The sequence below is a fragment of the Ciconia boyciana genome, chromosome 8, assembly GCF_034638445.1.
Source record: "Ciconia boyciana chromosome 8, ASM3463844v1, whole genome shotgun sequence".
NCBI classification, from domain to species: domain Eukaryota; kingdom Metazoa; phylum Chordata; class Aves; order Ciconiiformes; family Ciconiidae; genus Ciconia; species Ciconia boyciana.
In genome coordinates this window covers 66,816,571-66,839,423 of record NC_132941.1, presented here as the reverse complement: position 1 = coordinate 66,839,423, position 22,853 = coordinate 66,816,571, and the positions used below count along the sequence as shown (strand labels likewise).

Here is a 22,853-nt window from a genome sequence, read left to right as displayed (position 1 = left end):
AAGGGAAGGATAAGTGTTGGGGCGCTGACGTTTCGGGGGGGCATTTCTGTAACCAGGGGCATTTTACGAAGGATTCCTGCCTGCGGCAGAGGACCTAAGCAGCCGAGCCTGGCCGGGGCAGCACCGGACACCGGTCCTGACGCTGGTTCGACTCACGCTGGATCCCTGCCAAGAGCCGTATTGACGTGCTCATTAACGATTAACGGCTCTGGTAGTTATAGCGGTACAAACAGAGCATGCCTGGGGCACCGGGGAAGTGCCCTCTCGCCCCGGGCGTCCATCGGCCGTGGGTGCGCTGCCCCGGGAGCCGTGCCCCGGCCAGCTCCGCAGCGAGAACCCCGCGCCGCCCGCGGGCACGCGCCCTGGGCCACCCCGCGCTGCCCACGGGCGCAGCCAGCCGCCTCCCGCTCGTCCCACGGGGTGCCCCCGCACCCCGGCGTTTTGGGAGGGCTGGCTGGAAGACGGACGTTTCCATCGACGCCCACGTTGGTGGTTTTTTCCAGAAAACAGAGAACAAAAATTTCCAGAGCGCCTGAAACTGGCATTGCTTTGTATGTAGGTGATGCTGTTCCATTTCAGAAAACTATTTATTATGATTACAGAGTACAAGAAGTTTTCATCATTTTCTCATTTAGTATACTAGGTTTCCATTTTCCCTGCAGAGAAACAAGAGGCAGGGACATAAATATAAAATGCAATACCTGTTAAGATATTGCAAGTCACAAACTAAAAAAAAAATTTTTAGAAATTAATGAGCTTCTAGCCATAATGTGAAATAAACTGACATGAAGAAAGAATGTTGTTCAGTGCCTGGATGGCTGTTATTCAAAGGCTTGTTTTTAGAGAAGTTACATAGCAATTAACGTGTTTTAAAGGGATATTGTTAGGTCTTTTCTGCTCAAAGAATTTATAAAAAATAAAGTTATTTTTGCCTGGTTTATTCATGTACGGCCAGTTTAGTCTGCTTAGGCAGGGGTTGGATCCTGCCGGTGCTTTGCACTGCAGTTGGTAGTTCATTACTGGTTTGCAGTTCGCACAAAGCGGGGGCTTTACCTGGCGTTTTCGCGTTGCGAACAGCCCCTGGCAGCTGTGGCCGATGGCCCTGGCATGCCCACAGGCGCCGGAGGGGACCGTGCCAGGCAGGGGACGGGGCTGGGGACACCGGCTCTTGCCCGCTGGCTCAGAGGCGTGCGGGGCACGGGCTCTGCCGCCTCGGCGTGGCAGCCAGCGCAGGGTGTGGCTCCCAGGGCGAGCCCCGTGCGCGGGCATCGGGCTTGCAGGGGCCGCCACAGGCGAGGGACGGGCAGCCGGCAGCGGCCTTCGGTCGCGGACTGAGCCGGGGCCCGGTGACCCCCTGGCCCGAGATGCGGCCCGCCGTGGCCTCGGGGCCGGGCTGCCCACCCGCCGTGCCGGCCGAGCCCGCTCCCGCGCCAGCCGCGGTCGGCTCTGCCAGCGGTGCCCGCCTCTGGGCAAAGGGTGAGTTTGGCCAGGGAAAATTGCTGAGGTCAAGGTGCCTGAGAAGTGAGCCTTTAACGTGAGGTCTGAGGTGTGCCTGGAGTTATTTCAATACATAATTTTCCGTCCTTGCCGTAATTGTAATGATGACTGCAAAATAATCCCCGTAATTTCAGTGTGCATCGCTAATTGGGATGTTTTTATCAGGCTAACGATAACCACCTATTATTTTGTCACCTTCTTGCTGTAATGTGTCCTTGATGATATTATATTGTGCGCCGTTAGCACTTGCAAATGGTTATTAATGGCAGTATTTTAGAAGTGCGGGAGGGTTCGGCGGCTCCCGTCTGCCTGCGATGTTTGCTGCGTCCACAGGAAGCCCCTTTCCTTGCTCCCGCGCTGGGTAAGTGACCCGCTCCCTAACGAGCGGCCTGAAGCCGCCCCGCGTCAGCCTCCCTGCGCCGCTCCAGACGAAGGCTGCCACACAAAACGCCAAATTATTTCTTTCTCAAACAAAATACATCCAGCGCGTTGTAATCATGGGCACATCTGATAATTAAGAGAACCGATGTAATTATACCAGATGTAGAAATGTCATTAGTTCATTTAAAAATAGTTACCTTGATAACTAATTAGCTCTTTTAAAAATAGTTACCTTGCTAATTAAGGTGTTGTTATTACTCGGAAGCAGCGGGGGAGGCACGCCAAAGGCAATACTGGTTGGAAGCCCGTGCCAGCCCGGCGGGCTTCACGCCTGTCGGCAGAGCAGGTGCCGGGGCCAGGTGCCGGGTTATGCGCCGGTGCCAGGGACCGGCGGCTGCCGGGCGGCCTGGCTCTGCCTGCCGGCACGGGGACAGCTGCGAGCAGCCGGTGGGAAGCTGACGTTTCGCGTGGGGACCCACCGCGGCCTCCTGCTTGCCCGGCCGCCGGAACGGGCGGCACCGGCCCGTGCGGCGGGGAGCAGAGCGGGCGGCGGCGGCAGGCGGGAGCGACCCGGCCGGCGGCAGGCAGCTTGGTCCGCAGCAGGGCCCGCGCCCAGGGAAGGACCCGTCCCTGTTGGCGATGGGTCGGTGCTGCTGGCGGCTGGAGCCTGGGCTGGCGCACAGGAGGGGCCCGGGGGCCGCGAGACCCCGAGCAGGGCGGGTCTGTGTCTTGCCAGGGCAGAGTACTGCTGCGTTCCTAGGGGCACGGTGTTTGTTGCTGTTGTTGTTAACAAATTTACATTTTAATCGCTTTCTGCTAAAACAAATTGGATTATTTTGACCTTTCAGAGCACAGCTACGTACGCAATAGATTAAAAACAATCTGCTGGAGGTTGGCAGCCGGCAGATGTGAGCAGAATGGAGGCGAGGCTGGGAGAGAAGCCCCGCCATTGCCCGAAGCCGGTCTCCATTCGGAGGCAGCGAGCACAAAGCTCTCTCCCTCAGCTCCCAGGCACCCTTCCCCGCTGGAAGGCTCTCCCGCCGCTGGCCGCCATGTCCTAGAGGAAGCTCTCGTGCGGCTGCGCAATTAGAGACGGCCCGGGCGGGGTGGCGCAGCGCCCGGAACGGGAGCGCACGGGCGCTGCACGGGAGCAGGGGTGCTCGTATTCCTGGGTCCCGAGTCACAGCCCGGGGATCAGGAGCGTTTGATAGCGGGGTGGAAGCACTGAGCGGTGTGGGTCTCAGCCAGTAAAGCAGTGAGTGAGGATATGGAACATTTTACTGAATCTCTTTTTTCCCTTCCCCTTCTGGGGTACTTTAGGTGTGTATTGTGCAGAAGAGAGACACGGAGAAGATGTATGCCATGAAGTACATGAACAAACAGCAGTGCATCGAAAGAGATGAGGTTCGCAATGTGTTCAGAGAGCTGGAAATCCTGCAGGAGATCGAGCACGTGTTCCTGGTGAATCTCTGGTGAGCGTCTCCTCCCCTCTGCCCTCGGGGGCCGCCGGAGCCACGTTCTCCCCGTCCCTGGGGTCACGGACGTCGGTGGGAGAAACCCAGTGAGCTGCTACAGTGGGCGTCTGTGAGAACATGAAATGCGTTCAGGAAACACAGCTTGCTTTACACAGAAGATATCCAAATGTTAGGGCATCAAACATTTTAAAACAGCTTAGCTTCTCTTTTTCCATCAAAAACCTTTGTGTGTGTGTTGGGTGTTTTTCACAGCCTTCTTGCAAATACCACTGTCAGGTCCCTCCCAGGGGACCCCCCTGCCAACTTCACCTTAAAATATTTTTGTACCATGGTGTGTCGGTGTGTGCAGTTTGACTGAGGTGTCCTGGGGCAGTACGATGCTCCCGGTGGCTGCCGTTAAAGAAGTAGTCCATCTCATGCGCATGGAGATACTGAGAACTGTGACAGTCTGTGGTGAATGGGATACTGCGTGGGGCCAATTTTGGTAGCAAATAACAGCTTGAAGAGTAGAAGAAACTAGCATTTTTAGAGACGATGATTTATAACTTTTATTAATACAAAAATTATACAAACTGTGTAGTGTTTTACGCAGCCAGTATTTGGTCCCTCTGAAGGACTCCATCTTGCAGAGATGGGCTAGCAGTTGCAACAAACGGAACGGCGCTCGGCTGTCGCCAGCGTGTTCCGGGCAGTGTTCCTGAGAGAGCTCCTAACTCGCGAGGATTTGGCGGGTGGTCGAAAGCTGTCCTGACCGTGTCTGGGTCTGCGCAGGCACTGCAAAGGCAGCTCCAGAGACCTACACCCAGGGGTGCTGGTGGGGTGGGGGACTAATGTGGCTGTAGGGAAGCCAAGGAGATACACTGCATGCCATTTCTTACTGTGACTGCCTAGACAGGATGCGTTTCAAAAGCATTACCCGCTAAAGCTATTTGTTAGATTTCAGCCTGATTTGAGGAGTTTTTTTAAAATCAGACCCAAAAATGTTACTCGGTAATGAGGATAGTTTTTGCCAGTGCACACACAATCAAGCTAGTGCTGAGCAATTTAAAACGTAACTATTTTTAGTCATCTGTTGCTGAAAAAAAGTTATGAGATCTCTTCAAATTATCAGGTGCATGGGCTTTTGCTGGAAGACGACTAAGGGCAAAAAGTGCTTTGCAACATGTTCACTGGCCAAATAAAATATATTCCTTTAGAGCTCAGATGTATCATTAGCAAATTTTGCACGACATACTAATTTACAAGTTTTAGAAAATAGTGCATTATATCCTAAGGTCGTTGGTTAGTTTGGGATGAGTCCGTAGCAGTCAGCCTCGTGGCCCTCCCCTGGTTCCTGCTGCCGGGTGGTCCGGGTGGCCCGTCCTCTCTCTGCCTTCCCTGCCCTGTGAAGGAGCGCCCGCCGTGGGGCAGGGATCAGAATATCCATCGTCTTCACCCGCAGTTGACCAGCACGCCACAGACTGATCCTGTGCCAGCGTCTCTGATCGCTGCTGGGAGGGAGCTGGGGCAAGAGCAAATCCAGGACACGTCGCAGGGTGATAGAAATAAGGAGTTCAGGCACCGCAAGAAGAGCGACATTTATGAGAGGTGATGGAAACCCTTTGATATCCCACTGAGTGCAGGATGACAGGCTGAGAAGGGAAGAGTGGTCCCTTCTCTTACTGTATATGTGACGTGGGTTGCTCAAAATTTTGCCTAGGATTTGTTCCCCAAGTGTCTTGAACACCCTTGGCATGGTTTGAAATGCATTCCTTCAAACGATAGCATGGCTTCTTGTAAAGGCAGGCGCCTGCAGCTGTGGCTTCGAGTGTCATCTAGGCAGGTACGCAGTATTTCCAACCCAGTGGTTTTTGAAATGCCTAAAAATTTGTGCAGCCAGAACCACAAGGAGAAAATAGTAAACGTAAAAGAAAGGCCATGCTTCCTTGGAAAGGATTGGGTAAGCAAAAATGATATTTTATGTAAAAAATGCAAGGAAGTGCATCCGCAATGCACGGTGTGCAGCAACCTCCTTCAGAGATTGCAAGGGTTCTGTTACTACTGAAATGTTTTTAAGGCTAGGCTCAGCGCCTCGTGAGCAGCTCCCTGATTTCGTGGAGACAGAAGAGGGGCAGAAGCGGCAGTTTTTTCCTGGGGAAGCTGCACACCTCGGTGGCCGGAGAGGCTGAGCCTTGGGCAGCCGGCTGGCCGCGGGCGTCCCCTCCCTCTCTGGCCCTGTCGGATGCGCGGCAGGCTGCCGGGCGGGAAGTTTTTCAAAAATTCAGAAAGTTTTATACCTGAAGTGGTGAAAGTTGATAATACTTTACATTCTTTTTGTTGATCCGTTACTCCAGAGTAGACAAATAAGTTAATATTTATTTTTTCAGCATTTTAGCAATTGCAGATATTTTTTCCCAAGAAGTAATGAAATTCTTAAGAAAACTTGCTCTCTTAGCAAGTTTTTCCCTTTCAGCTCGTACTTTTAGAATAAGCCTACATTTAAGATGAGAGCAGAATCGTGTGATTCATAAGTATTATACAATCCCACACGCTCTTTCCTTAGAAATAGTGTCGCCAAATATAACAATTGAACGTTGTTTTGTAGTGTATCCTCACTGCTGTCAGTCTCCTGCGGGATCCACTGCAGATTTAGAGAGGCGTTTTACTCTACAGTAAATATAAATCTCTTTTTCTGGTTTGTATGGTTAAATTAGCACTTGTGTTTTCCAATTCTTTTTCAGGATAAGCAGAGATATTTTAAGTATAGGTTTATCAGATTGTTCGCAATTGAAAATGCTAAGTTTCTCCAAAGTGACTGGCTAGCAAAGCCCCGAGCTCTGCCTGCAGCTCTGCCTGCAGCTCTGCCTGCAGCTCTGCCTGCAGCTCTGCCTGCTGGTGGGGTCACAGGGCAGTGCCGGGGAGGTGGCGGTGGCAGGGCGACCGGCGGGAGCTAATTGGGACGCTGACCTCCTCAAAGGAAGCGCTGCTTCGTGTAGCAATACGTTAAAAAAACAGGACAGCATCTTGAGTTGCGCTTGCTTAATTAGAAAGGTGTAAACACCGAAGCGGGCGTATGTTCGCAGTGGGAATGTTTGCAGTTTTCACAGGAGCTGTGTAATGAGGAGAGGGAGAAAGCCCGACTTGGCTTTGTGATTCCCGTGAGATGCAGCCTGCTCGCTCACGCGCTGCTGGTCCCGCAGGTACTCCTTCCAGGACGAGGAGGACATGTTCATGGTGGTGGACTTGCTTCTCGGTGGCGACCTGCGCTATCATCTGCAGCAGAACGTTCAGTTTACAGAAGAAACGGTCAAACTCTACATCTGTGAGATGGCGCTGGCTCTCGACTACCTGCGAAGTCAGCACATTATCCACAGGTAACCACGCAGTCTCTGCCTCGCAGTCGTTAGCCGGCGGGAGCTGCCTGTGCACCGCGCTGCCCGGGGCTGCTCTGGGGTGGGCGACGCTGTCTCTGCTCAGTGAGGCCCTTAGCCCCATCGGTACCCCCCGGTCGGGGAACTGCCGGCATTAAACCGCCCCAGCAGTGCCGGTCCTGGGCACCCTCCGGCTGCTGGTCCTGCTCCCCGTCACTCAGAGGAAGCCTCATGCTTCGCCGGGGGCGGAAAGCGCCTTCCGGGGCGGGTTTCAAAGCAGTCTCACAGAAATAGGCCCAGTCTTGCGTTATTAATTTTCCCTAGAAATGATGCCCGAACAAGCCAGATGCTCCCACGTTTTGCCTGGTTGCCCAGGAAAAGCATATTTCTAGTCCACCATAAAGGGACTTGTTTCGTGTTAGGGTATTTTTGTTTTATTTGTTTCTAGTTTTTGATAGATAAAAAAGTTGCAGGTATTTTGTTGTTGAGTTGCACCCTTGATCTGACTGAGATTTCATCTTGCTGTAACCTTGCTTCTTTTCCCAGAGATGTAAAACCAGACAACATCCTCCTCGATGAGCAAGGTAGGATCTCTCTGCCTTGCTTTCTCTGCCTCCTTCATTCGAGGGACAGATTCTTTACGGTCTTGAATACTCCGTCTCTTTTTATCTGGGAAAAGCGTGGAAAAGGCACCACTCCTAACTGCTCGGTGCTTGGTCGGACGTACCCGAGCATTGCAGTGCCAGGGGAGATCCACCAAGGGCAGCCCCTCTCCTCGTTACCCCCCCTCGCTTTGCCCGCACTCTGCCTCCTTTCTCCCGGTGCCCCAGTGCACGGGGCACCCATGCCAGCCGTGCGGTACCCGGCATCGTGGAGGGCCCGAAGCAGAGGAACTGTCTTTGTTGAGTTTTAGAGTGAGTGATCTGCACATCCACTTTTAGGATAGTTTTGGTGTCTTCCTGGGGGGACGGATGTGGGCTGAGGCAGGTGGAGTGAGCTCGGGAGCCTTAATGAGAGCCTCTGTGGGTAATACTGTCTCAGTGGCCTACACAGGAGAAATACCACAGGAGATCCTATAATGACCTCTATTCCAGTAGTAGATCTTCTAAAACAAAGACACAGCCTCTCAGGCTCCAAACCGTCCGAGTTTTATCATAAAGCCTCATAAAAACCAAAGCTTGCACTTGCGTGGAAGTTCATTAGAAAATAGCGCAGGTTATAAAGCCCAAGCACAAATGGGCGAAAGGAGAGGTCAGGGAAGACTTCAGAGGAGAAGGCAGTCCGTGCCTTACGCACCATTTTCGTAGCCGCCTTGTAGATAGAGAGCAGAAAGTAGCCTCCGGAAGGGGAAGCGGGTGGGTTTTCTGTATACCAGCCTGGCTTGAAAATAATGACATGTTCTGAATTTTAACTTTCAGTCCTGATGACAGAGAAAGTAGAAACAGAGAGAAGGTGTTCCCGCACTTCTTGTAATATCTGAATGGTTTCTTCATGCAGGCTTAGCGTTTGGGAAGTATTGCTACGACTTCATTCAGCTGGCACGTCCAAAGTTGCTGTGGTCTGTACAGAGCAGCAGTGGAGTGTTTTGGCTCTGGGACTTTGGGGCAGTCGTGGATCAACGGCTTTTATCGAAGACAGTTCTAGGGTTTTAATCAATGCAAGCATGGCAGTATCTTAGTATAGAATCCCTGTTGTCTTCTCGCTGACTGTAGGTTCTGGACAGAGCCATTTGACCAAGTGCTGGAGCTGGTGTAGGTTACTAGTTCACTCCAAGTGCGATTTAAAATCAAGACCCAAAGCTAGCTACCATTTAATCACCTCGCAGACTGAGATCCTGGGAAAGCTTCGGGATCTGTTATGGCCGTTTGGTGGGGTCTAGCCCTGACCTGCCTGTGCCCCTGCTACACTGAGGGCAGAAGCTCATGAAACAAATGTGTTCTGACTCTACATTGCCACTGTTCTGTGCTGCGATTAATTCCTTCTTAAAATGTGTCTTTATTTAAGGTCATGCACATTTAACAGATTTTAATATTGCAACAATAATTAGGGATGGTGAAAGAGCAACTGCATTAGCTGGAACAAAGCCATACATGGGTAAGAAATAATAGCTGTTCCTTACGTCGGTATTTTACATTTCAAGAGCGCTCGCCGCATGCCGCCTGACAGTCCCTGTCTGTGACAAAGGCACTGAATTAATTTAGCACGTTAATGCATGCGCCCAAGTCATTCAGCAGAGCCTGATCATTTGAAAAGTGAAACTCCCGGAGTGAATGAATCGCTGTCAGCACACCCTCCCCATCCCGCCCTGCCCTCCCTGCTGGCCCGGGGCTGGGACTTGGTGCGTCCCGGCGGGTGCCGGCTTTCTGCCATCTCTCCCCCGTGTGCCGGATAACCCAGCTGCCCAGTGAGGGCAGGCCTGCTGCTGCTGCTGCTCCTGCTGCTCCTGCTGCTCCTGCTGCCCCCGACTTGCAAAGCTCCCCTCGGGCAGTAGTGCATAAAAATAACCATAAGGTTAACGTACTGACTTACATGAAATATTGAAATAGAAACAAACTGAAGTCAGCGAATAACCTGTTGCATCTTGCCCTTTCTCTTCAGCCCCGGAGATTTTCCATTCCTTCCTGAGCGGCGGGACGGGCTACTCCTTCGAGGTTGATTGGTGGTCGCTGGGAATCATGGCTTACGAACTGCTGCGGGGCTGGGTAGGGCTCCCGGACGGTCCGAGGTCCAAGAACGCGCTTTCTGAATGACTGCAGAGAGGAGGGGGAATTTCTTCTCATCTTTCTGCTTTTTTCCCCCAGAGACCATATGACATCCACTCCAACAACCCTGTGGAGTCTTTAATTCAGCTCTTCAGTACTGTCAGTGTTCAGTACTCGTCTGCGTGGTCAAAAGAAATGGTTGCTCTGTTAAGAAAGGTAAACGGTGCTGCTGACGTGGTTTACATTGTACATTAGCTGCAGTGCGTGCGGGACTGGCTGGAAAATTTTCAGCGTATTAATAAGTAATGTAAAATTGAAATAGGACTAATTTTTATGACTTTGTTCAGGCTTAAGCACAGATTAATCTTGTGTTTTGTTTATTATCTCTCTAATAAGATGCATAATGTGTGACAGCAAGGGAAGGAAAAAGGCTGGTTTTGGTGTGGCAATCAAATTCCTACCTGGGCTAGAACGGTCCCCTTCCAGCACCCCCCTCTGTGATCGTCGTAGCCTAAAAAGGCAGCGATCGTGGCTGAGGCAGCCGTGAGATGGAGGAGCGTGTGCTGCCCCTGCTGCCTCAGCTGCTCTCTCTTCTGCCGGGCCGAGGGGTCTGACTCGGTGCATTGGGTTGCGAGAACTGTCTGGGGGGGTTCCATATCTATGGGACAGTCTGCTGCTTTCCTTGTACTGCTACACGAGAAAGTTGTTGATTTGGTGTGGAGGCTGTGGTTTTAGCTTGAGAACTCAGAAAACTAGCTGATGGGTGTGCTATAAAAAAGATATACACGGTGCTGGCAGCAAATAAGTGACTCCGATGTAAGTTAATGTTGGGTGGACAATTTACATAATTCGACTTTGTTTTAATGAGAAGCAGCATTGTTAGTTATGACTGCAGCGGAGCATTCAGCAAGTTCACATTGCCATCTGCCGGCAGTCGGGCTTCTAGAGACCGGGTGGGGATTAAATGTCTCACCAGGAAAATGCCAGCAGCCACCTCACCCTGGAAGGACCCCCGTGTCCCCCCAGAGCGCTGGGGTTTCTGTGCTCGGGGTGCCCCTGCCATAGCCCTGCCCGCTGGGGCAGCCCGGGGGGCTCTGCCGGTGCCCGGGGGCAATGTTGGGCGCTGCGTTGCCCACTCGCCTGCCCGGGCCGGCTCCCACGCCCTGCTCCCCGTTCACCGCTCCGGCACTGCAGCTGTCCTGGCATCGACGCCCTGCGTCTCCTTCCCGCTGGGCTGGTGCCGTCGCAGCGGCCTTACTCAGGAATTGGGAATTTCCCCCTTTTCATTTTAAAGATGAAGATAATTTTACGCAGTAAAAAAGTACCTGAAATGTTCCCCCAGGCAGCAGTTGCTGCTCGAGGTGGTCTTTTACCCCGTGCCCTTCACAGGCATCCCCACACTTGGGCACTTGGTGGGCTCTAAGTACAGTCACTGGCTGGGCCGTGGGGGACGCGTTACCCACTTCTTGCACAGTTACCTTTGGCATTGGAAGAACACTCAATGCTGATTTTATTTCCTGCAAAAAGGCTGTAGCCACCTATAATTAGTGTGCCTAGAATTATGCTGCGGTTTTTTGAAGGAAACAGTCCTAGATGGGCATTTTGTAGAGGTCCTACCGTAGGTGTCCATCAGTCGGGAGACCGTACGTGCTCAGTTTGCGGATGCCCAAAACTGAGCTGGGGTGGCTGGAGCTCAGGACTCAAATTCTAAGTGCTCTGGAAAAATGGCAAGAACTGCTCCAGAGGTGGGGTGTGGCTCCGGTGCCGGTGGCAGCGGCACGGGCAGGCAAGGGGGCCAGCACCGGGAGAGGGGCAAGGGTGGCCGCGACTGGCCCGCCATGAGCATCCCACACCTGGGAGAGGAGGGACGCGCACGGGGCTCTGAGGATGCACTGCGGAGGTGGCATCAACTGAGCTTCGCTGAAGATCTCCACGGGGGGAGACCAGGCACAGAATTTTATGGAAGCCCTACCTAGATCCCACGTTAGACGTACCTCCACGTTAGACGTACCTCCACGTTAGACGTACCTCCATGTCAGACATACCTCCATGTCAGACATACCTCCATGTCAGACATATCTCCATGTCAGACATATCTCCATGTCAGGCATACCTCCAGCGGTCCTGGAAGCTGTAACTCAAGTCAGCCGTTTACAGCGTGGTACATGATGCTGACTTCTTTGAAAAATCAGGTCTGTCCTCAGACCGGTGTCTCAGTGGATCAAGTGATCATTTTTTTTTTTCCCTGTGCTTAGTAAACCATGTGTGTGATAAACGGAGTAGTATCCCCTGGTGTCACAGAAGTGGTGTGAAAACAGGACATGTGTAGGTTGAAATCGAAACGATGAGCATCTGGGGGAATCAACGTCTTTACAAGGGAGCAGGGTCTGTCCCTGGCACGGGGAGGAGTGTGCCGGGGCGGCAGTGCCCGGGTGCTGCGGTGGAGGGTCGTGCATTGCAGGTAGGCATGGGAGAGCAAACCCGCACGGGAGGAGCAAACCCGCACTGGCCTGAGTGCTCATGGTGCCGAGTTTTTGGCCATCTGGTTGCACAGCCTCCAGAACGCTTTTCTGATGTGTTTTTTTTTCTACAGTCTGTTACGTATTTCCCATGACAGAAAGGTTGCTGCGTGGCTGAACCATCTGAGTGCATCCAACAGGCAGGACGATGCCGGGCTCCTTTTCTTTCTCCTCTGACGGGAATGCTTTTCTCTCCCCAGCTGCTGACCGTGAACCCTGAGCATCGCTTTTCCTGCCTGGCCGATGTTCAGGCCTCGGCGTACTTGTCCGGCGTGATCTGGAGCGACGTCTGCGAGAAGCGGGTGGAGCCGGGCTTCGTCCCCAATGTGAGTAGGAGCGACCTGTGTCCCGGCCCGGAGCAGGGTCGGCTCTCATCGTTAGAGGAACCGCTGCGTTCAGCAGAGGCTTTCTGACGGAGAAGTAGTTTCCGAGTGTATTTGCTGCGAGAGGGTCTCGGCAGTGCCTAACGCGCGCGGTGTCCTGTCGTGTCGTGTGTCCCGGCAGAAGGGCCGCCTGCACTGCGACCCCACCTTTGAGCTGGAGGAGATGATTCTGGAGTCGAGGCCCTTGCACAAGAAGAAGAAGAGGCTTGCAAAGAACAAGTCGAGGGATAACAGCAAAGACAGCTCACAGTCGGTAAGTGCTTTCTGGGGTAACAGCCAGCCGGGAAAAAAGGCTGAGCTGCTGAATTTGGGGCTGTGTAGCAGCAGTTACTGAGACAATGCAGTAACTGCCGATTTATTTTGATAAAAACATTTGCCCAGTGGAGTCTTCCCGACAGCCAGATGTTCCTCTTATGTCAGTTTGATGAAACTCTTTCACAGTAATCTGTACTTTGGAAAATGAAATGAGAAACAGAGGTCTGGGCACAGCGGTCAAGAGAAAAACTAAAAAAACCCCACATCCACACGATCTTCGCCTTTCCGAGGGACGCTGCCCAGTGTCTGCGACAGCTGTCGGAGGGGTTACACAGTAGTAGTTTATCCAAGCGCTGACGATGGCCACGCAGAAACATCTGGCCGGTCAGTCCCATTTTTGGGTAACTATCCCGCGTTTTCTCTTGCCGTGTGAGCTGTGCGGCTGGGTAAGCCCCGTGGCTCTGCCGGGCTCCCGTGCCGGGGTGAGCTCTGGCTGTGCCGGCTGGGGAGGCCGGCACGTGAGCGTGGGAGAAGCGTGCCAGTGTGCCCGCAAGCACTTTCTGCAAAGAGGGATCCATTAGCTGGGAAATTAAGCTAGAGATGAGACGCATTTGTTTCTTCTTTTCACTGTGGGGGTCACGGTGCTTTCATATCACTGGGGAGATAAATACAAGAATCTCGGTTTTACAGAGCAGACGTCCCAGGAGTAAAACCAGCTCCTTAGGCAGCAGGGCAGGTGCTCAGTCCCGCAGAGCCCGGGGTTTTGCAGGGGGTGTTTGCTGGTAGAGCCGGGGAGGCTGTGAGAGCCAGCGTGCGTCACCCGCTGTCCCTGCTTCCCCTGCGCAGTGCCTCTGAGCTGCGCAGAGCCCAGACCGAGGGAACAAGCGCTGCTCCCCGCAGCGAGGTCAGCACCATCCCCTGTCTGAGAGCAGCAGGGAGCGCCGGGCAGGATTTTGCCTGTCTCGTCGTCTGCACCAATTAACTGCAATGGATCCCTTCCCTCTTCAGCGGGAGTTAATGCTGCGGTCAATGAGGCTTACTGTAAATGCTGAAGAGTAAATTGGGAAGCGAGGGAGGAAAAAACAGAATAAGCAAATTTGCAAATACCTCGCCAAGGTTTTGCTGCCAGGAGAGTTAAGGGCGCTTTCCTGCCAGGACCCACGGCCGATTGCCAGCCGCCCGCGCCGGCGCTGGGCAGGAGCCCGTCCCTCGCCGTGGCCGTGGGCCGTGGCTGGGGGTACACGGGCGGGCGGCGCGAGGGCTGGGCGAGACGTTGCCTGGGCAGGAGGCGGGAGGAGGTGGAGTGGAGCAGCAGCGTCTGGCTTCAGAGGAGGTCTCTGCACCTTGGCAGAGGTGATGCAGGAGGTAAAATAAAGGCAGGAATCGGGAAGTGTGGGCTGTCTGCACGCCCGCGTTTTCCTCCTGCCCCGTGGGTGCTGCCAGCTTGCCGACATGCACGCAGCCGGCGTACCTGCGCAGCCCCCGGGCCGGGCCAGCCGGCCACGGGAGAGCAGCTCTGCGTGGGACGAGGCGGCAGGTTTGTGCCTTGTTCTTGCAGGGACTCACAGGCACAGGCGTTGTGCTGGTCTCTCCCCTGCCCTGGCTTTCCTGTGGGCAGATAGCACTCCCAAAAGCAGAATACAGAGATAAACGTGTTGTGTTTGTCTGGAAAACTGTGTGCTATCTGTGTTTTATGGAAAACTGTGCTCGCTGCAGATGAAGCAAGCTACTGGTGAAAGCCATGAAGGCAGTCGGCTGTGCTGTTTCCATCATCTCTTTCGGTTGAAGTTTCTGGTGGCTGGGAGGCTCTGTGCGTACGGCGGGAAGTGCTGCGATGCTGTAGGCAGCAATGAGATGCAAATGGGACTGCTTATGCATGTGTTGTTTTTCTTCAACAGGAAAATGACTATCTCCAAGAATGCCTTGAAGCTATCCAGCAAGACTTTGTCATCTTTAACAGAGAGAAGTGAGTGTGCAGGGGTAATTTTTTGAAAGAAAAAATATTCTTTTTCCTGTCTTCTCTTAGGAATCGGAGTGCCAGGGCCTGACGGCCGGGAGCGTCTCGCCACGGGCTTAGCCCGGGGTGACTGACGTCAGCCGAGGAGCTCAGGTGCTGCCTCTGTATGAAAAGCAGTTCTCACCAGAAAGGGAGACGAGATCAGGGATTATTAATCACTGCCATTAAATAAAATATGCTGCAGAGAGACTTCTGGGCTTTAACATATGTATGTGACACTGCTTCAGTTCCCCCATTGCATCTTCTCATCCATCCTGCTTTTAGAGGATGATGTTTTGGAAAATGAAGGCAAGGAACGTTCTGAAACCTCTGCAGGGCATGAGCGGGCAGTGAAGGCGCTGGAGTTAAAGCAGCTGCTTTCCCCCGTGTTCGAGCACACTGACATAGGAACGTTGGTTCGTGAGTTAAGCAGGAGGCGGCCTCCGTGGAGGCGGTGGTGCTGGCAGGGAGCCGCTGCCCTGGCTGTGGCACAGGGCACTCGTGGCCGAGGTCTGGGTGGGCAGCGCTCCTGGAAGCTGAAGCCTTGCAGGTCACGGCAGAGTATTTCAGAGTGTTTTGGTGTGTTTTGCTGATATGTCGGTCCCGTCGTGACCTTTTTATGTGCTCTGTGTGTGCTCTGGAAAGACTCGTCTCATTTACCATGGGTCTGCTCTAGGCACCGCGCGAAGAGTGGTGCGTGGGCAGCCCGGGGCACGCGGGCTGCTGTAGACCACCTTCACACCACTCCTTCTGCGGGGTGTTTGCTCTGGGGATGACTGTGTGACGCCTGGTTCCTCTGCTCCGCACAGGCTAAAGAAGAGCCAAGAGCAGACGAGCGAGTCCGTGTCCCCCCCCGAGACCACCGATGAAGCCGAGACGGAGGCCGAGTCTGAGACCTCCAACTTGAACATGTGCAGCTCCGTCTGCTCCTCCGCGGGCAGCAGCTAGGCTGCAGCCGCCGGGCGAGGGTCGCCGGCCCGCGCCGCGCCGATAACCCGTTCTCAGGTTGTGCTGAGCACCACAGGCTGTCCTCCGATACCACCGGAGAGCACTGACAACTAGTCTCGCAAAGCTGTAGCAGAAGAGAGAGTTCTTACAGACCTGCATTCCTGGATTCAACGGAGCGCCAGTTCGGCACACTGGTCGCCTGTCGTGGGTAAAGATACTTGCTATGCAACTTGTCGGAGGAGGTAGATCAACTTCTTTACTTGTTCTTTTTTAAGGTCAGATTGCTGATCTGCACAGGGTTTTTAATACAGTAAGATGACAAGAAAAGAAGTTACGTCCTTGGGTACAAGGGAAGACACCGAGCAGGTGTGGAGAGGGAGGAAGGCTGAAGAGGTGGTTTAAATTTTACTTTGGTGTTCCCTGTTTGTAAAGGCTGCCGTAGGGACAAGCCATCCCTGTGTAAATCGGAGCAGCCCTGGGGCCTCTCCGGGCTGTGGCGGGCGGCACCAGCCTCCTGGGAGCCTCGAGCTGCTTGGGTCCTGCGGCTGAGGACGTCCCAGGCACATCCTTGTCCTCTCCTCACCTGTCAGAGTTTCTTTCCCCGCTTGGGGCAAATAAATGTTTTTTGTGCACTCCATGGATTCTTCTGGGGCTGGATAATGATTAAACATGTAATTGAGATGCAGAACGTATTTAAAATATTTGCTCTCTTCGCATAGCTGCTGCGAGTGGCGAGGAGCCGGGTGAATGGATCGGAGAGTTTGGTTCTGTTTGTCCAGGCTCGGAGGATGCAGTTCATCACAGGTTCACATTTTATTGGAGACCAAGCGGGTGGCCTTGCCATGCTGCTCGGTTATGAAAGAGGGGAATATCTTATTTCACCCTTCGATTTACTTTATTTTCAGTGTAAAGTAAAAGTACTGTATATAATTTACCGATACCTGTTTTAACTTCTTAATAAGACGGGAGATCTCCTTAACTTGTTCCAGCTGTGGATATTGCCTTTCTTCTTGTTTCAGAAGCCTTCACTATATTAGTTGCTTAATCTGCTGTAGAGTGGCTTTTGGTTACTATTGCTAAAGATGAGCCATGGGTTCTGCTGCAGGGTACGGCTATTGCGATACACGGGGGTTTCATTAGAACTGCATTCACTTTCAAGCTATCATCATCTGTTTGCTGCCAGACGTTAAGAGGTCGCAGGGTTTGCATCCTTACTGTATATTCGTAACACAAAAATGGATAGAAAATGTTTTTAATGGATGCAGACTCCCTCAGGACAAATTTTGCTGCGTTTTCAGTTTTTGCGAATGAAACAGAAAGGCGTAACTGGTATGAAACAATTTTATATGAAAAATGACACGACATGTCTGTTTTCCACAGTTTTATGTGGAAATTAGTACATGGCTAAAATTGTGCAGAACCAAATTTTCATAGAAGTCTTCAAAAGAAGAGTTGAGGTGTGCAGGCACAACTTGTCCGGTCGGGGAGGGAAGCCAAAGCTTTGATGCCAGTTGCACAGGTGTGTTCAGGGCCGAGCCAGGTAAACGCTGTCGGACGCGGCAGCTCTCGCCGGGGTGGTGAGCGTCCAGCCCCCGGCCGTGCCCGGTGAGGGACCGGGGCCACACCGCAGGGCCTCGGCGTCGGCTGCGGGTCCTTGCGCGGGCACGCCCGCGCCTCGTTAGGAGCTGCGTTAATGATGGGCTGGAGGGGAGCTGCAGCCGCTCAGCGAGCGAGGTCTGAAATAAATGCTTTCCCCTGCGCCTTCTCCCCAGCTACCGAGGGCACCTACACCCTGGCCCCGATCCCCGGCTGCACTGGGAGGGACCTGCCCTCTCTGGCTCGCCAAACTTCCAGTCTGATTACTGGGTACCAGGGTACCCTCGTTACCATAATGACCTAATTACCTTCTCCCGCACCCCAGAGCACACCGTGTGCTCTGGCCCCGCTTGCTGCCGGCGAGCAGCCCCTGCTCTCTGCCTGGGCAGCCCGGTCCTCGCCCCTGCGCTCCCCACGCTCCTCGCGCACGCCTTGTTTCCTCGTCCCCCGCCTGTGCAGCCGGGTCCGTCCCGGCGCAGTGCGGTGCGCCCTGGCTGCCGGCCCCGTGCCTGCTGCGTGCCTCGGTGGGCTCGGCTCCCGCCGCGGGAACGGTGCCTGTCGGCAACGGCCGTTTGCAATGATCAGGGTACTTTGCAATGTAGTAGTAACACTTCGATCTCAAGTCACAAAACCACATCAAGACGGGTCTGATAACTCTGCTGCCGCGAGGGGCGAGAAGCCCACCGCTTGGCCTGCCCGGACTCTGGGGCAAGAGAAGCAGAATGAGGGTCAAAACCAAGTATTTATTCAGGAATTACAAATTACGGATGATTTACTCCACCAGTATGGATAGGGTTTTTTTCAGTAAACTCCATCTCACTGTTTATCATTTTTCTGTAAATAATGACAAAAGTTTGGACTATCGGAAGGACAAGGAGCCTACCTTATTTTTGGACCAAAACGTCCCATCTATGAGAAGCAGATAGATCCTATTCCACCAGAAGCTCTCGGGCCAGGACAGATGTTGGCAGTTTGGTAGGACATGTCTAATCATAGGTTTTCATCGCTTTCTTTAGGACAAGTGACAAACGGCCCTTGAGGCCGAGGTTGGTGTGCGTAGGGAGGAGCTGGCTCGCTCCTGAAATGGATGTTTCTCACCCTAAACCCTCTCCGTGTCGGTCATTTATGTTCCCTTTTCAGCACTGCTCTTCCTGGGTAAATTGTGCAAAATCTCCTCAGCAGCACTCGGCGGAAACCGGGAAAGCCTCTGGGGAGACACCGGGTAATTGCTCCTTCCCAGGTGAAATCATTCGGGGCAGATTCTGGCTGCCCGGGAAGCACCCCTGAAATCCAGCAACGGGGGAGGCTCTGCCTTCTGCCACAGTCTCTTTCTAAACCTTAAAAGCGACAGGACACAGACCTCTAGGACCCCGCACTGGCTGGTAGAGACACCGTGAGTACGACATAACCGAAGTACTCGTCTTTGATCTTAAATAATGCCTGGTTGTAACTTCACTAGTGCCCACGGGGGACCTGGTTTTATTGGCGCCTGTTTATGCCTAGTCCCTGGAGAAGAAACTACAAGAGAAGAGTAATTGGAAAACGGAAAAATGATAAGAAACAGATACGTGTTTGCTTCATTGCCAAAATCCCCACGATGGGTTTCAATACACCGGGCCCTTCTGGCCCCGCGGTGCCGCTGCTCCCTGGGCCCCTCTTGTGTCGCGTCCCCGTCTCTGTGTCCCCGTAGCGAGGCTGTGCCGATGGAGCCTGCCAGCACCGCGCATCCCTGTGGCTCCTTCCAGGGACGTCCCGCGTAAAGCTGACCCCAGCTGCGCTGAACTCTGCGCTGCAGGCGATGGGAGCCTCTTTCCTCCCGGCGCCGTTCCGTCGGTGATTTGCTGTCACGGGCACAGGCCGGGGTGGGGATGGGGAGGTCACGTCTGGGGTGCAGTGGGGTTCCACCAACGCCGCCCTCCGGCGCCGCTGTCGTTCGTAGCCGTCGGCGTTGGATGAGTCGTGCGCTGCTGCCGTCCGTGTGACGGCGTATGGAGGGCCACCCGCCCGAGTCCTCGGCGGGGCGGCGCATGTGGCGCTGGGGGCAGCTCGCCGGGGCCGGCAGATGAACCGGGGGCTGCCAGCCCTGCCGCCTGCCTGCCGCAGCGAGAGCCGAGCTAGCGGTGCTGGGCACGGTGCGTGCGCTGGGGCCGCGGGGCTGGTGCGAGGGGTTATTCTCTGCGAAAGGGCTGGTTCCTGTGAAAAACACACGGCTTTGGAGTTCTCTGAACCGCTCCTCTCCTGTTATCCTCTCTCTTGCGTTAGAGCCTGACACAGCTCCAGGTGTGAGCGAAACTCACGGTGAAGTCGTGAGATGCCCCTGGTACCAAACCCCATCGCGCAGAGCTTGAAAGAAGTCAATAGCAGCTCTGGTTTACATCTCCACTACAACCAGAACACAATCATTTTCTGCAGATAAATACATGTATTTTTTGTATGACAGATTTATACAGGGTGTGCCATTATTCGCTGTGAAAAGTCTACATCGCCTATAAATTATTCTCCTTAAATTCCTTGCCATAAGATTGTTTTCTGATCGCTGTTGTATTATGAAGTTTTGCAAAGTTGCATATTTTTAAGTGTTTCCATTGAATTCCACAGACTTCACTGGGAATTTTGCGTAGAAAGCAAACACCAGAACAGGTCCTGATGTTTCTTCTGTTGCCAATTCTTTATTACTCTATACCTTGCCAGAAGAAGAACGAGAGTAATAAAATAATAGCAAAAAGGCCAATAATTGGACAATTGACATTGGACAGTGCTGAAATCCTGATGCCTTGGTAGGGTATTTTTTAAAATTATTTCAGTGGAAATATATGTAAAGTATATCTTTGTATTTTATGTTAATACATTTCTGTAATTTTATTGCATGAAAATTCTACCATGTCACAGAATATTTAAGTTATGACAAGTTTGTGTTTTTGCAGATACTGCGAGAAGCCATTGCATATGCGGAGTAATAAATGTGTATTTTTAACATTGCGAAGTATTTGTTGTCATTTCTAGGTTACCGATCTGTAGGACAAAACAGTGACTCTTACAAAAAATGATTACATTTCCTGTTCACACATCGCAGACTGGAGCTGTTCCGCACCCAGGTGACGCCGGTCGGTGCAAGAGCCAGCAGGTAGCACCAGCCTGCTGGGCGCGCCGGCGGCAGTCCCCGGCGGCAGCGGCGCTTCACGGCCGCGTAGCGAGCGGGTCAGTACGCCAAGGATTTGTCATTTGCTGCAAAACGGCGCAGCGCGGAGCCTGGCAAAGCCGGGCGGGTGCAGCTGAGGGTGATGCGGCTGTGTGAAGGCATGAACCGTGAAAGCATCAAAATGCTGAAAGCTTTCTGAAGCGTGGCCGGAGCCCCCGAGCCAGTGAGACGCTGCCTGCTAGCGCAGAGCCGGGGCGGGACGAGGGCTGCAGGAACGCAGCCGTAAGACTCCTTAAAAACCGCAAAACGGGCGTTAAAAGGGGACCAGCTGAACCCAGACATTTTACAGCGTCCCACTTCCCAGTGGCAGTTAGGGGGTGTTTATAATTCCCTAGGGAGGGTTTATCTTTACAGCGGCAGGGCTGAGGGCCCTTTCGACGGTGGCTTTGGGTCTCGGAGAGGATGAGGAGCGCCCTGGGCATGGCCACCGGCCTGGGTCCCCTCTGCCCACGCCGGCCCCTGCCCGGGGACCTGCACTGCATGGCCCCGAGTCACTCGGTTCCTAACGGGCCCGGGCCGGGCCGGTGCCGGGGAGTGAGATGGGAGCGCGGGGAGGCATGTGCCAGGTTGCACCCGCGCAGGGGCCAGGGCACCGTCCCGGTGCCCAGCGCCCACCGTCGAGGCACCGGCAGCCATGGCTCGCTGTGTTTTAGTATTTCACTGCACGACCCTGCATTTTGTATCTTAAACTCGATAAAAACGGCCCCAGGGAACTTCAGGAGGTCTCTGGTTTTTCCTCTTTCATCCCTCATCAGCACTGGGAATTATTTATTACAGTTCTTGGTGCAACGTGCTGGCTTGCTTTATCTCGGTGTAGAAAGCATCTACAAAGGCTCTTCCTCACTTCAAAAGAAGTGGTAAAGGAATGAGACAGATCAATATACGAGCCTTACCTTGGCCTTACCTGGCCGCTGGCAGCCCATGCCCCGGCCTCGGCAGGGCTCTGCCTCCGGCGTGACCTCTCGCGGCGTCCCCGGGCGTCCCCGAAGGGCCGAGGGCACGCGGGGCACCCGAGGGGCTGGGTCGCTCGCCCCTTGTGCAGGGGGAGAAGGCGACGGTAACAGGGTGAGGATAGTTCCCCACACACAGCCCTTAAATTACAGGGGGTGAAAAAGCTGACAGACCTAAACCACCGCGGCAGCCGCAAGAGCAGGCAGCTCTGTAGCTGCCGGCCCTGTGCCCCTTCCCGCCGCGCCTAGCCCACAGCAAGCAGCGTTTGCCGGGGCTCGCCCTCGGGGTGGGACGAGCAGGGAGCGGCCGTCCCCATGCTCATCACCCGACGTCGCCTTTCTCTCGTACCTGCTGGGATTTACCGTGCCGCTGTTGCGGCTGGCTGGGCCTGACGGCAAGGCGGGTGCCAGCTGCTGCTGCCCGCGCAGGGCGGGCCAGGGAGGAGCCAGTCACCCAGCGGAGCAGGTCAAGGCAGGGTTTGCCACAAGCTGGGAAAAAAGCAGCAAAGAGCATGGAAACGCAGTGGTAATTTAGTGTCTGTCTGGCAGCTGCTTTGCACACGTAGGGGAGTGTCGGGACTGTTTTCACGCAGCAAGCGTGAGCCCTGCAGCATCCCGCTCCCCGCTTTCCTCCGCTGCGGCGGGTGAGACTCCATCCCCAGGGCAGCCATGTCCCGCAGCCCTCGGGCACCTTTGGCCAGGCACCTCCCAGCAGCCCTCGTCCGGGCTGCTTGGCTGTGGCGTGCCCTCGCCCTCGATTTTAGCACCGCGCGATTTTCTGCTGCCTGCAAATGTGCATGCATTTAATACCGATATGATGCATTGCATATTCTGTTTTGTTTTGGACTGGGCAATTGTTGTTTTTGAATTTTACTGTTTTTTTAAATAGTACTGCCGTTCTGCTAGAAGCGAGAGGTTCATCCCCACTGCAAACGCAGGGCGTGGGGGCTCGGGCTCCTCCGGCACGGCTGCGGTGTCTCACTGCCGCTGCCACAGAGCTGGCTGGCAGCCGCCGAGCCAGGCACGGGCCCTCGGCCAAGGGCACGGAGCGTCTCCCCAGTCCCCTTTGCCTGTGTGTGCCTGACCCAGAGCCTGCAGGAAAGCTGTCCAAAGAAATTAGGGCCAAACAGAGACTGCGTTTGTGCCCCGGGTGGTTTCGTTTCCCGGCAGCTCTGGCCGCATTAGCAGGCGGCTGGCTCTGCTGGGACCCTGCTCAGCATCTCCTGGCACCGGGAGAGCTGCAGAAATGCTCTCAGCCCCGTCCCACGCGGCAGGAGGCTGGGGCGAGCGCAGCAGTGCCGGCTGCGTGCCTCCCGGGGCCCCACCTTTGGGAATCGGCTCCCTGGCGGAGGAGATAAACGTAAACCCTCCTTCAAAGGGGAAGGGGCGGCCGGATTTCAGCCCTCAGCTGGCGAGGTGAACCGAGGCACCAGCCCAAGCCGCGTCTGCAGGGCGATGCTGGCAGAGGGGACAGCGACGCCAGCCCCTGCGGGGTCCCCGCGGTCCCCGGGTGCTGTTCCCTAACGAGCCCGGCTGTTGGCGACAGGGCTGGTTCCAAGGCAGAGAGGACAGGACGTCCCTTGCTAAGTGCTACCGAGCGGG

The 22,853-nt window shown here is 54.2% G+C and overlaps 1 protein-coding gene across 3 annotated transcripts in view; it reads left to right on the top strand.

Moving 5' to 3' along the window:
* Positions 1-20,061, top strand: part of STK32C (serine/threonine kinase 32C) — a 99,733-nt gene extending 79,672 nt beyond the window's left edge. For 2 of the 3 annotated variants that reach the window (XM_072871370.1, XM_072871369.1), the window contains 10 exons: positions 3,199-3,350; positions 6,533-6,706; positions 7,250-7,287; positions 8,708-8,797; positions 9,302-9,405; positions 9,505-9,621; positions 12,125-12,250; positions 12,429-12,560; positions 14,461-14,528; positions 15,368-20,061. In XM_072871370.1, the coding sequence (XP_072727471.1) occupies positions 3,199-3,350; positions 6,533-6,706; positions 7,250-7,287; positions 8,708-8,797; positions 9,302-9,405; positions 9,505-9,621; positions 12,125-12,250; positions 12,429-12,560; positions 14,461-14,528; positions 15,368-15,506 (1,140 nt within the window). In that variant the 3' untranslated portion in view covers positions 15,507-20,061. Of the gene's footprint in view, positions 1-3,198; positions 3,351-6,532; positions 6,707-7,249; positions 7,288-8,707; positions 8,798-9,301; positions 9,406-9,504; positions 9,622-12,124; positions 12,251-12,428; positions 12,561-12,748; positions 12,947-14,460; positions 14,529-15,367 lie in introns of all 3 variants that reach the window. The other variant, XR_012043971.1, reaches the window with a different exon arrangement.
* Positions 20,062-22,853: the final 2,792 nt, after the last annotated feature.